At 30.6% G+C, this 13858-nt stretch overlaps 2 protein-coding genes across 3 annotated transcripts; both read right to left on the minus strand.

Annotated features, from left to right (window-relative positions):
* Positions 1-1307: 1307 nt before the first annotated feature.
* On the minus strand, positions 1308-8596 carry LOC148311750 (phospholipid phosphatase 1-like). Of its 2 annotated transcripts, XM_088278416.1 has the most exons (7): positions 8438-8596; positions 5310-5403; positions 4763-4917; positions 3521-3744; positions 3153-3279; positions 2277-2447; positions 1308-1694 (listed from the first exon to the last, which is right to left on the minus strand). In XM_088278416.1, exons 2-7 carry the CDS (start codon positions 5356-5358, stop codon positions 1572-1574), a joined length of 849 nt encoding a protein of 282 aa, XP_088134542.1. In that variant the 5' UTR covers positions 5359-5403; positions 8438-8596; the 3' UTR covers positions 1308-1571. The 2 variants fall into 2 exon arrangements, with proteins under 2 accessions (XP_088134542.1, XP_088134541.1); XM_088278415.1 differs by lacking the exon at positions 8438-8596 and having other exon boundaries at positions 5310-5835.
* Positions 8597-11028: 2432 nt separating this feature from the next.
* Positions 11029-13660, minus strand: LOC148311751 (uncharacterized). Its single transcript, XM_088278417.1, has 4 exons — positions 13622-13660; positions 13179-13366; positions 12178-12285; positions 11029-11249 (listed from the first exon to the last, which is right to left on the minus strand). The coding sequence occupies exons 2-4, from the start codon at positions 13239-13241 to the stop codon at positions 11115-11117; spliced, it is 306 nt and encodes a 101-aa protein (XP_088134543.1). The 5' UTR covers positions 13242-13366; positions 13622-13660; the 3' UTR covers positions 11029-11114.
* Between the last annotated feature and the right edge of the window lie 198 nt (positions 13661-13858).

Below are 13858 nucleotides of genomic sequence, written 5' to 3' on the forward strand. Positions count from 1 at the left end.
CGGGATAACCAGCGCTTCTCAGATACTGAGGAAGATATATTGTATAATTTTTTACTCTTTGTATAGGCAGAGGTATCCCAATATTCCTGCCATAAGTGAAAAAGTCTTTTTTTTTTACAATAACGAGAAGGTCGTCGATACTAAGTTCATTCACATATTCTGAGCTCCGGCACGGACGGCCTCTTTGCCAGGGAATCCACCTTTTTATTTCCTTCTATGGCGCAGTGGTTCGTAATCCAGGCAGCATAACTTTTTTGTACAATGAGGCCGCCTAAATTAAGAGGAATCCAGTCTTGATGCAGCATTAATCTTCAGGGTAAAGGAAAAGAGGAGATTTCAATTAGAAATTTTTTCAAACAGGGTTCCAAAATGACTGAAGCATAATGGAGATGGCTGCGGATATACGCAGTATAGAAGAAGTCTCTGAGGGAATGGGTGGCTTCCCCACCATACTCTCGAGACTGCTCTCAACATATTCAATACTGTTTGGCACTTGTTTACGATGTGGTTTGTGTATGAGTTTAATTTAAGATGAGAGTCCATTATTACACCTATAATATCACAGATGGGACTATATCATCTCCGTACTGAATTTTTAAGATAGGGATTTTTCGCTATCTGCAAAAACTATAGCATTACTATAGCTCCAGGCCTTTACCACTAACTTATTCCTTATGTTTCTCATATTTGTATTTAAAACAGTTTCCGAAGCCTCAGGGTCTTGACCAGACACATAAAAGAAGCTAAATATTATAATTACAAATAAATGATGAAATTTTTTATTTTCTGTAGTTGATTTAAGCTTACTACATTAATGTAATTAAAATTTGATTTATTTTTACTCCTAAATCGTCCCCAATGGTGCATACTTTGGCGCATATTAATTTGAACATAATAAAACTTCTGAAGATTGTTTACAAAGATAGATTGATGTGGCGTTTAATTCTCTCTGCCAACCACTGTGGGAAATAAGTGTGATGGTTAGATGGTTGGTTTTTTCTTAAATCTCCTAAAATGCTGTGAATATATATTTAAAATGTCTCATACATGTATAAATAAATTAATATTCAAAGGGATTCATGAAGGTTTGTGGATTAGGTTAGCCTAATAATGTAAATTTAAAGCAGAATATACATAGAGGCAATCATAATATTGAAAACTTATGCAACAAAACCTCCATGCAGCATATTTTATACACACTTAAAGAGATGGTTACTTATATAAAGCAATCAGCATAGGTTTTATAATAAAAGTTTTCAAATAACTTTCATATTTTTTTTAATATTGTGTATGTTAGTATATACATTTTTTTATAGATATCTATTGTACTTTTTTAGGTAAACCAAAAAAATCTGGTTATAAATATAAATCAGACCTCTGTCTACAAATTCACAGCACTACCTCGGGACAACAACCAATTCTAATATTACTCTTTTAACAACAAAAATAATACACAAACAAACATTCAGTCTTAATTTTAAACAATTATAAAATGACATATAATAAATATTTATCTATTTCAAAATTAGTTAAAAATATATACAAATATTTTGTAAATGTATTTTTAGCTTTTAAACATTATTTCCTGGTATAATTTCTTGATCCTTTTCTTTTATAAGTTTTTCTTGTAAATATCTGAAGAATTGACTTGATCTTGGAGAATCCTGTTTAAAATTGTTACACATTACATGTACCTGCAAAATAAAATATATGAGGGCTGATTGATATTTAACATGGCCTTATATACTTAAAAGTAACAAGCTAGTATAAAATCTTTGGACAAGTCGAAATCTGGAACAATTTAAAATAACAGGCTCTCTACTTTTGCAAAATGGTGTTCTGAACTAAAGTGTCTTTGAGGGTTATATTTTTATTAATTGTTCCTACTGATATCATTTAGTAAATAGAACAGTTTACCAATGGATGTTATAATACAAAAATGTTTTAAGATGATAAAAAAAATGTAATACTCCATTTTACAGAATTGTTATAGATGGGGTGGGGGGGAGATTTACCATTATATTAAAAATAATAATGACTTTAATATTGTAAATCTACACTTTCTTATTAAAAAAAAGTATGTGCCACATTGAACCAAATGATAGCCGTAAAAGGATAGATTTCTGGTTGATTTATTTTTGATTATATCATAAAATAATTGAAATGTTTTATACCTAGAATATTTTTTTTATGTGACCTCAAGATTATGACTCAATTATGTATTTCTTAGCAATATTTCAAAATTTTATTGGTTTGTTGAATAGTTATTTACTTACAGCATATACTGAGATCACAGTGCCCAATACGAATCCACCTAAGACGTCCCACCAGTGGTGTCGGTGATCAGATATCCTCGACAGAGATGCCACAATAGACCACAAGAGGGCTGACAACTGGAGGAAATTAGCTATGAGCCATGGACCCTTACACCGCTGCTGAAGATAACACTACCAACATAGAAATATTAATGAAACCATGAATGATAAAGCTGTATTATTCGCATATTTTTTATGGTTTGTCATTAATATTTATAGACTTTGTACATTATATTTGGCCAATTATTCTATTGCAATCTTGATTTTCTTAAAAATATCCATGATCCTTATTTTTTTCTGGATATGATATTTCAATGGTACATTGGGTACAGATTAAAATTAACTGCCAACAAAATTGTTTATTGGGTACATGATCATAATACCATCAGTCCTACGTTCAAGTGCCAGTTCTGTGTAATATTAAATAAATATTAAATGAAAAAATCTTCTTTGTGTTATATATTTTATTTTGACCCTGGACTCGAAACCAGGACCGATAGACAAATGCGCTGATCATTACACCATGAAGCCCAATATGTCAATATTTAGTCTTATGTTAACATGTTTTTTCCTTGCATAGTATAGAGGTTAGCGTTCTAGAGGTCCCGAGTTTGATTTGTAAAATGAATTTAATATCATCCTGGCCTTCTACCGGAGTGTAGCATAGATCACTTTACCTTCATATAGTTAAACGATAACACTCCGTCAATTGGATACGTTGCCCTATGCTCCATTGGTGCAGATAAGGGTTACAAGAAGAAGAGAGTTATTTATAATCAAAGTGATTAATGAAAATATATTCATTTTTTATATAAGAGAAATTGAAAGAATACTTACAAATAAGAAAAATGCCATGTACACTGATATCATTGTGTGACCTGAGAGAAAACTTCTGTTATTGTCTATCACTGTGTGATAGGAATAATTGTTTGTATTTGTACATTCATAATTTTGTATGTATGTCCTAAAACAATAAATCATGTATATTAATTCTAATAAAGTTTGACAATGGTGACTTGAAACAATGATCTTCATTCTCCCAATAAGTTACATGTTGTCAACACAACTATATTGTTAAACTATTTTCAAAAAGGAATATTTAAGATCACTAGATTGGTTAGAATAGATTTAGTAGGTCAGGTTGGAAATTTCAATATTTGCTGTTTAAGAATGTTTATTTTATAATACTAAAATTTAATATTTACCCAGAGATGCAGTTGATTGCTTTATCTGGCCTACAAACTTCAAAGAAGGTTGGTCGTGGTGTTCCTACTGTGAATTTTATCATCTCCATGATAGCTGCTCCCATTACCAAAACTTGAATATACGCTCGTAGCCAAATATAAGACATGTTCATATCCCGTAGAAACTTGCTGAAGGAATAAGTATCCTTATCTGATATGTGCATTGTCACTTCAATAACAACGACCTTAAAAAGGAATATATAATATATGATTGATTGATTGATAGAAATTATATGCACTTTCCCAATTTGGTTCCAATAAAATTGCACTGTAGACCAGAAAGATCCGAGTTTCAGATAAAATTCTTCAATGGTTTGTAGTACTTCCACCGTGTATGGATGCAAACTGGTTCAAACCTGACCATTTCAAAATAATGTCTTAACTCCTGGTAGTGATACAGGGTGGCACAAAATTAATCACCCTATCAGATGTTATAATTTTTGCAAACGGCGTCATACGTCAATCATGTCTGACATTTCGCTCACTCCTTTCAAGTCAAATAAATCGAAAATCATCAATTTTCAGCTGTGCATGTTTTCGGAATGCCCAGAAAATGTACTATATCCTGGCAAAAGAGGCATATTTTTAACTTAATATTTACCCGCTACAGCGCAGAAAGTGTTGCTTTTGCATTTTGAAGAAAAGGTATTGTTTAATTATTTTTTTAAATATACTAAATATTTTTCAAATGGAGAAAAAAACCTTCAGGTTTTACCTAAAAATATCTGTTGCACAGTAAAACGTTGAATAAGTGGCTTGATATTTATTTTTAATACGTTGTGTTATATTTTTTAACTTTAAAAACGTTCTCCTGAAAAACCATGTTTTTTGATTTGTGACGTTCTCGAAAGGAGTGAGCGATTTGTGAACTAGACAGCGGTGGTAGAAAAAAAGATTTAGAATGGCGCAAAATTAATCATCCAATTTTGTTTATAGATATATTTTTTACCAAATAAAAATATATCATTTTTTGTAATGGATATCTTTATTTGGACATTTAAATGAATTTTTTTCTGTTAAGTGAAAAAGATGATATATTTGTTCCCGTTTTATCAATTAGTATACTGCAGCTGTCTAGTTCATAAATTTCAAATATGATTGAGGTATGACATCATTTGCAAAATTTATAACATCTTTCAATAGGTTGATCAATTTGATTAAATAAAATGAAGCATTTTTAGGAAGTAATAAAAACAATCTTACACATATTATTGGCATGATGATTGATATACACAATAACATTTCATCAGGAACAGTCTCTTTTCCAGGAACAAAAGATAAAGCAGTATCATTGCAGTAAAAACCTCCCATATATGTCGGCAGATACCCAAATTCCATTAAAAGCAAAACGGTGGTAACTGAAATAGAAAAAGATTTCATAGGTTAAGTAATACATTTTTGTATGTAAATATTTTGGTATTCTTCATGGAGACCATATAATGGTACATACAAAATGTAAATAATCTATGCTGTCTGCTCTACAAATGATAAGATCTAGTTAGTAAATAGTGTTAATCTGGTATTCTTCATGGAGATCATATAATGGTTCATACGAAATGTAAATAATCCATGCTGTCTGCTCTACAAATGATAAGATCTAGTTAGTAAATAGTGTTAATCTGGTATTCTTCACAGAGACCATATAGTGATACATACAAAATGTAAAAAATCTATGCTGTTTGCTCTACAAATAATTAGATCTAGTTAGTAAATAGTGTTAATCCGTAGAGTGAAAATAAGGCCAACTTACCAACTGCTAAAATTGCTACGTTTACTATCCATCGTAAGTAAATGTGCATATTAAGCTTTATTCTGAAAAATACTTTTGATTGAAATACTATGACCTGAAAACAAATACTGTAATTAGTTTTATATCAAAATATTCTCATTTCCAGGTAGCTTCAACCGTATTCTATGGACTGTAAGACGCACCTTAGTTTTTAAGCAATTTTTGTAGAAGAAAAAAAACATTTTTGCAATTTTTTATTTTTAGATTGCAAAGCCAAGCTGTAAAATTATTTAAAATATTCTGGGGCTTTCGTGGAATCCTTGTCGGAGTGGGGTCATGTTTGACTCAGAAAACATTGCATTACATAGTTGTCTTGTGTTTTTGTGTACTAAAAATGCATGCGTGGTTTTGTATGGTAGATTACATTTTTTAATTGTACAATTCCCATCACTTAAATGTTGCTAGAAAATAGGTTTTCTGCAATGTTGTCAATAGAAAGTTTGTCCACAGCATCCAATATATGGCCATTTTTAAGACTGGTGGGAATTTGAAACACTGGGCATTTTTATATTAATTTTGAGTATAAGATGCACCCGAATTTTGTAGGCACTTTTTTAAAGAAAAAAGTTTGTCTAAAGTCCGTAAAATGCAGTATGCATATATTTTAGATAACAACCAAACAACATCAATATCACAAATAACAGTGTGGTAAATCACATACCAGCAAATTGTAAGCAGTTTGCTAAGAAATATTTATCAAATTATCCAATAATAATATAAAAGATGTTTTTTACATGATTAACAATGCGAGCAAATATTATTAAATACTTTTGAAATCAAAATGCAAAAATTTGAATAAACATTATTTTATTTCATCTAATAGTTTAAAGTTAATTTATTTAATTTATAGCAATATTGCAAGTTTATTTATACAATTTTAATACTCAAAAATCTCATATTTTATCAGCTTCCCATAGTGTACAGCGTATTTGGCTGTCATACTGGAGATCCCAGGTTCGATTCCTAGGGGAAGGGGTCAAAAATAAATATAAGTGATTTTTCACTATTACGTTTATTTAATATTACCCTAGACTGGTGTCTTAACCGCTGGGCCGCAGGGCGCAGGGCCGCACATTTTTTTTATGTATTTAACAATAAAAATAAAACTACTTCTATGTATATTATGCAGTATCCTTTGCACCATTGGGTGTGGATAAGGGTTAATATTTATGTTAAATGGTGATTCAAGTAATGCGTCAGATAAAGCATTATATTTACAGGAAATTATGCATTATAATTCCTATAATTGCAATGAGATATCTTCATCAAAATTGTAAAGTGGATCAACTATCAAGTAAATCTCAAAATGTTGACACAGAAATAGCAATATTGTTTTAGCACATACACATATTTATATGTTTAGTAAAATAATGATGTTCTTATCATGATTCATTAATACCGCCAATAAAAGTTTAATCATACCAAATACTTGAACATGAGTATGTTAAATAATATTTTTGCCAGCTTAGACTATAACATAGCCAACTCCAAATCATAAAGTTTAATGGAGTGAGATCTTTTCTTCAAAATATTAAAGCGTGTAAATATTAAATTAAATATTAAATGTAGAGCAGACACCAGTGACACAAAAAACGTGCTTAGAGTGTCAGAAATGAAGACTCTAAGAAGCATGTCTGGCAAGAGTTTACGAGACAGGAAACGCCAGGGCAAGGGAGAAATACGAGATCGAAGATGTCGTTAGGTGGGGAGGGCAACGAAGGAGACAATGGTATGCACATGTGAGGAGAATGGAACCATCTAGACTCCTCCACATTGCACTGTGTGGCCAACCCCAAGGTAGACGACTCCCGGGCAGACCACCAAAGAGATGGATCGACAGCTGGGAATCGACATCGCAGGAGGCTAATTCTTCTTAAAAACAGGCCACAAGGCCTACACCAAGAAGAAGAAGAAGAAGAAATATTAAATGTGTAGCATATTGATTATTTTGGTCATATATTTATGCCATTGCATCTCTCTCTCTCTATCTCGCTCTTGCCCATAGCACTATCTATCTAAATCTTAATCAATTGGGGTAAGTTACAGCCGCTGCCTCTAAATTGGTCACATTTTAGGTCCCAGATTCACTATAAAGGTGGATACTGGAGGCTTTATGGTCAGTTGTGCTTCTAGTAGCTTTCAATTGTGACAGTTTTCCAAGCGTAGAACCTTACAATTGAAGTGCTCCCAGCCCTGAGTGTTACTTACTCAGGGATGGGAGCGCTTCAGTTGTAAGGTTCTACACTTGGAAAACTGTTACGATTGAAAGCTACTCAAAGCATAACTGACCATAAAGGTGTGACAGATTGGTTGGCCAAAGCTTTGCTGCCTAAAGAACATTACTAACAGACAGTTAAGAACCACACTAGAGTCGGCCCGGCTAACTGTATGTCCAATTCACCAAATAATTTTTTGCATGATCTTTTGTTTAAGTTGTAATAGTAAGTTATAAATAATAGACGGTTTCTAAAGTAAAACAGTATGCTGGACTTTTCTTTTATAATTTTATAAACATTGTATATTTGTGCATTTAGTAAATAAGTGCGACTAAAATAAACAGGATTTTAATGACATCTCAAAAAAGACCAAGAAGTTTATTGAGGTGGGAATATGTGAGTCTGGGTATCAATAGAACTTGTGACTTGTCAGTCACTGGTTTGATTCAGGTATCCCTATATTTCTGTAATAATGTTATTTCAGAACAAACATTGTAATATATGACAAAAATATAATTTATGACATTAAAAATGCGACAATGAGTCCATTCGCCAGGAACTACGCCTGGATGGCTTGACTCTGGCCAATATCTGTACCCGACGGATTCTCCAGTTCTTTGGACACGTTGCGCGTGGCAACGAGGATAGCCTGGAACGACTAGTTGTGATCGGTAGCCTGGAGGGAAAGAGAGGGAGAGGAAGATCCCCCACACGATGGACCGATCAAATTAAGGCAGCAGCAGGCACCTCAGTGGTTGGAGCGCTACGTGCAGCGCAGTCAAGGGATAACTGGAGAAGAGTCATTGCTTCTGCAAGGGTCACAGCCCTCAGCAATGAGGATTAAGACGGAGAAGAAGAATTGAAAACACTTACCTGTATTGTTTCAATTACTTATAGAATATCACAGTGATTTTAGAAAATAAATAGAAAGTATATTTTATATTTTATAATATTTTTCAAAACATGTTTATTTACTGTAGTATTTTTGTCTACAAAATGACACCACATAACTGTGTCATCGTGGTTAATAAGTGCTCCCTACCGCAGTCATACTTATACTGGCTTAATACTTAAATACTACATTGATAAAATAATGAATAAACCTTATGACTAAGCCTGTCTGTTATCTTCCTAGGCCTTATCATTAGAACTAACAATTGGAGGGGACTTATTTATTTTTTGTCTTTCTAATCGGTATTTTTATACTCTGCATGGATGGCCTTGATAAAAAAAAAAACACGTGGAAATAGTGATAGAACTGTAAACTTCTTATAAACAAAAAAAAATTAACTCTAAATATTATGAATTTCTACATGGCCTAAAAATACATGGCTAGAATCTTAACATCTTGCACTGCCTAATAAAAAAGCAAGGGCCGTGCTTGTTAGTATATATGTTATATTGTAAAAAAAAAACAACTTTCAAATTATTGATTAAATTGGAAAACTTTTTAAGAAAACACATATATAGCACAATAATACATGGCGTGGCAGAGATGTACTCACAGGATAAAAGGTTTAAGCATCTTCATGATCTGCATCGCGCCATATTGATCTTGCTACCTTTTTACTAATTAAAATCGATAATTCAAAACTGCTCCCAGTCAGATGTGATGCAAATAAAAAAGGATTGGTATATTATTGTTACATTTAAGGACACAATTGCTGTGCATTGTTTTTACAAACAGTTGTTCATAAAGGAATAAAGACTAGCAAATTTTGGCAGTTCATTTCCAAATAATTATATGAAATAAAATTGAAAAATAAAAACCTGTACGCATCTCTTATTAACACAATAAAGACGGGAAAGGTATTTTTACCCATTCGGTCGATGGATGGGAAGGGTATTTTACCTTCTGCGCCAGCCTCCTTTCGGAGTAAAAATTAAGGAATTATATATTTAATCTGTTTAAATGAATATTTTATACCAATCTTTTTGTTAAAGTTTAAACTATTTGTAAATAATTATTAATTCCCATCACCGGTGTAAAAAACACCCATCCTAAGTGTATTAAGTAATAAGGAATTATAAGTTTTTTTTGCCAAATCATTGTGTCATTTACATTGTATCATTGTGAGAGAGTAAGTTCATGGATATGTAAGCAATAAATAAATAAATTATGTCATTCACATATATGTATAACACTGTTGTAAATACAAGACCCGACTAAAATATTCAGTTCATATAGTTATGTTGGTAAATCTGTATGAAATTGGGTAAAATCCGGTTATTCAGAAAATTTGTATCAAAGGATATGTATAATGTAAGTGATCCACTCACTAAGACTAGATCCTTTGATTTTAGGAAATTTCGTCAATGGCAGCCGACAACAATAAAGTAATTAAGAATCTTGTTTTGAATCAATTAATTGAAGAATCTGTTAATAAGTAAATAAATGCAGGATCTTGAAAATAATAGTAATTGAAAAGATATCAGAAAAAAGTTTAAAACAATTTTTTTAACTATAATATTTTATTTATTTATTTACATTATGTAATTATACAAATTTTTTATTGGTCTGGAGGTAATCTGATAATATTTTTAAAGATTATTATATCTGGTGACATTATGATATCTAATCCATCTATGTATTTATATTTCTAGATTATTGAATTAATGTGAAAGCTGATGCTGGTTAATACGAATTTTATTAATTATATTGATAACACATGAGCTTAGTATAATAGTTACAAAATTACAATGAATTCTCACCTTGAATTTTCAGTAGGCTAATTTGTATATTTTTTTAACACACTTCCATATAAGCATCTTTATTGTTTATTTAATAATACAGATATGTGACAAAATATACTGATGTGGTCATACTTTTTTCATAATACGTCATATTCATATGAGTAATGTCTCATATCTTGCTATCGCAGTTAAAAAAAGCAGTGATAATGTGTACATATTATGTAATAAATTTGTATTGTATGAACAATATATGCATTTAAAACATCAACGTAAAAATATACCACTGTAAAAGTTCATTGTCCGCCTCCGTAGTGTAATGGTCAGCATGCTTGGCTACCGAACTGGAGGTCCAGGGTTCGATTTATTCAATATTACCCTGGACTGGTACCTGAAGCAGAGGGCTGATAACCTTTCCTTCATGTGTTAACTATCAAGGTAACCTACATATGTTTATATGATGCAGTGCCCTATGCACCACTGGGGTGCGGATAAGGATTTTAATGAATGAATGAATAAAAAGCTCATTAATACAAACAACTACATTTCATTCTCAATTTTCTATAATTTGAAAAATATTGTTAATTCTAGACATTGTAATAATTTTTGCGCAAAATCAACAATAATAAACAAAAACATGTTTTGTCTGAATTTGGAAATAAAATAACGAGAAAATATTTTTTATTGCGATTAAAACAAATTACCATAGAAACATCACCGTGCATCAGATTATATATGAAAAATTAGATTTTTTTTTCAAATTTACTATGTAGAAATTAGAAATATTGAAAAAAAATTGCCCCTTCAGTAACAATTAACAAGCTTTATTATAATATCAGAAACATTTGATTTTTTTTAATTATATTGTATTCATGCTGCTTATTCTTTTGAAAAACTTAATTTTATTACATACAATTGCATATAGCCAATCTTGATTAAAATTATTTTCTTCTACACAGTGGACATAGCTTGAACCTTCCAACTTATATGATATCTGAAATTAGTTTATAATTAGAAAAATTATAAATTGAAAAGAATAACACTTTTTTACTTGAACCTAGCTGTACCCGGCCAGGTATTGCAGTTAAAAAAAGCAAACATTTGTACTCATTTATTATTTCATGATGTTTATGATACAATGAAAATAAGTACATAAAAATCTATGAAAGATGCAATAAAAAACATTGCAAAAATGACTACGGTGTCAAAAAGCATGCTGTCTGCCATGAACAATGTTTAATAACTGCTAGGTTTAACTGATGGCATTGCCATTGCGGTAAAAAATGGATTTTCAATAAAAACATGTTTTTAATTGTCATGGGTGTATATTAAAACACAAGCATATTTCAATGCAACAATGTATCAATATTTCAAAGCAATCTGTGAATAATTTTAGGAAATCTAAGATTTTGATTTATTTATCCTTTATCATAGGAGGAAAATTTAAATAATAATGTATTGTATTTATGTACTACGTTTTAATGTTAAATTTTCATAATTATAGATGGTTTATAATTTTTATTTGTATATTTAAAAACATTAGGTAGGCACATTAAACTGTCTAAAAATATTTTTAAAATGTATGTTTCTTTTCACCATTCATTGTTAATATATTGCCCAAAAGTACTAGAGATGGGATTAATCAAATGAAGATAATCGAGTTATTTTATTGTTCCATTTAAAATTTAAACATTTATTTAATTGTTATTTGGTTTATTGTTAATCGAATGATTAGAAATCAGTGAATGAATTTGATAAAAAGGTTACTGGCTCTAAAATATGTGAGAAATAAAATAAAAATGGATCCTGAAATTCTTGGTAAGCATATAAGTTATTTAAGTATTAAAATGACTTGATTTCTATAATTAGTTTTCATTTGATTCTTAAAATCACTCAACTAATCCCATTATTAAAAAAAATACCTTAATGGGATAGTCATCATCTTGAAGTCTGTTGATTGTAATCGTAAAAAAGACACTAGCAGTAGCCTGAGGTATCGGATAGGCAGGAGTTGGAATACTGAATATCACCTTTAAAAAATACATAATTGGTTTAAAAAAAAAAAAAATTATAAACTAAGAAAATTTATTATGTAGATAACTCGTAACTGTATTATGTAAATTTCTTGAACATTTATCATGACATCATTTATCATAACATTTTTATGAAGAGGTAGATGAAATGTCACAACATTTTATTATCATATATGTACTGTTTTATTCACGCATATTCTTATATATATGCAAACAAATTGTTCTAACTCCGACATGTACGTTTTTATGAATATGGTGTTGGTATTTCACATTGGTTTATCAATTAAACAAATAAAAAATACCACTCTTTTATTTTTTCTTTAGTATAGTAAACCTTTCTTTATTGCATAATTATACTGTGAATCATTAGTGAAATACTTTGTGCACAAATTAATTGAGTTATGCAAGCTAGTATGAGTACATATATGCACCCTGAGTGCCTAAACCATTGTTGCTTTGCCCTTTTTCTCAAATAGTACCTAATATTCCTTTTTCATTATCTTTCCCATCTAGGAGTAATGTCTTTCCTCATGAGCACTTTCACCTATATCAACTGTACCCCGTTAATAAATACCGTTCCCATACCCAAAAATCTAAATTATAGGACAGAACTTCAATGTCATATTTTTTGTTGAAGTTAACACCGTGTTAACCTGACGTGGTGCCCTATCCAATGTAGGGGTCAAAGAAAAGTAGAAGAATGGAAGATTACATTTTTACTGCATTACCTCTTAGCTGGATATTTTTTAATATATTAAGGTTGGTACTAGGACTCTACTGCGCACTGTTTGTATTGCACCTATGTTACATGGAATAGCTCGGAACATTTCACTATCTTTACTGTATTTGACATAAAGTTAATAAAGCAAAGCAAGTGCGTGGATACTTACCTCATATATGTGATATTCACAACATTTATCATGTAAATAGTCACTATATCTTGTAAAATACATCCACTCAGCATCGTAACACCAGTTTGAGACAATTTCTCCTACTAAAAGTTTTCCTCGGTCTAAATTGAATTCTCGAATAGTAAGGAAATGTTTTGAGACTTCAGTGAAAACACTTTTAAGGGAAACTGAAAATAAAAATGATAACACGTTTGAAAATTTATAACGCAAATGAACAATTATAATTTTTAGTATCATAGCTAAAACTATGAAATTAAAAAAGTAACATTTTTACCTCACAGAATGTAACAAAAGTAAATAAACCATTACAATGATAAATTAGATAAAATGTAAATTTCAACTCAATAAAAAATGTATATCCATGAATTATTTAGAATATTGTAATTTTTATTCACTAAGCAACATAATTCAACATTTCTTACTTGTTTGGGAATCAGATTCCGCCTCTATTTCAAGATGTTCTTCTGCAATTAAGGATATGCACTATTTAAATGTAATTTCAAAATACTTTTCCATGAAACAATAAAAAATAAAGAATATTTTGCCCCTGCAATAATTTCACAGGCATAAGTCCGATTTGAAAATAGAAAATAAAATATGTACTTTATCATTAATATTTTAACTAAACCTTATCTAAAATACAGATTATTCAGTATTTA

This window comes from Brachycentrus maculatus, unplaced genomic scaffold, assembly GCF_059751285.1.
Source record: "Brachycentrus maculatus isolate JH-2025_06_01 unplaced genomic scaffold, ASM5975128v1 h1tg000057l, whole genome shotgun sequence".
In the NCBI taxonomy this organism is placed as follows: domain Eukaryota; kingdom Metazoa; phylum Arthropoda; class Insecta; order Trichoptera; family Brachycentridae; genus Brachycentrus; species Brachycentrus maculatus.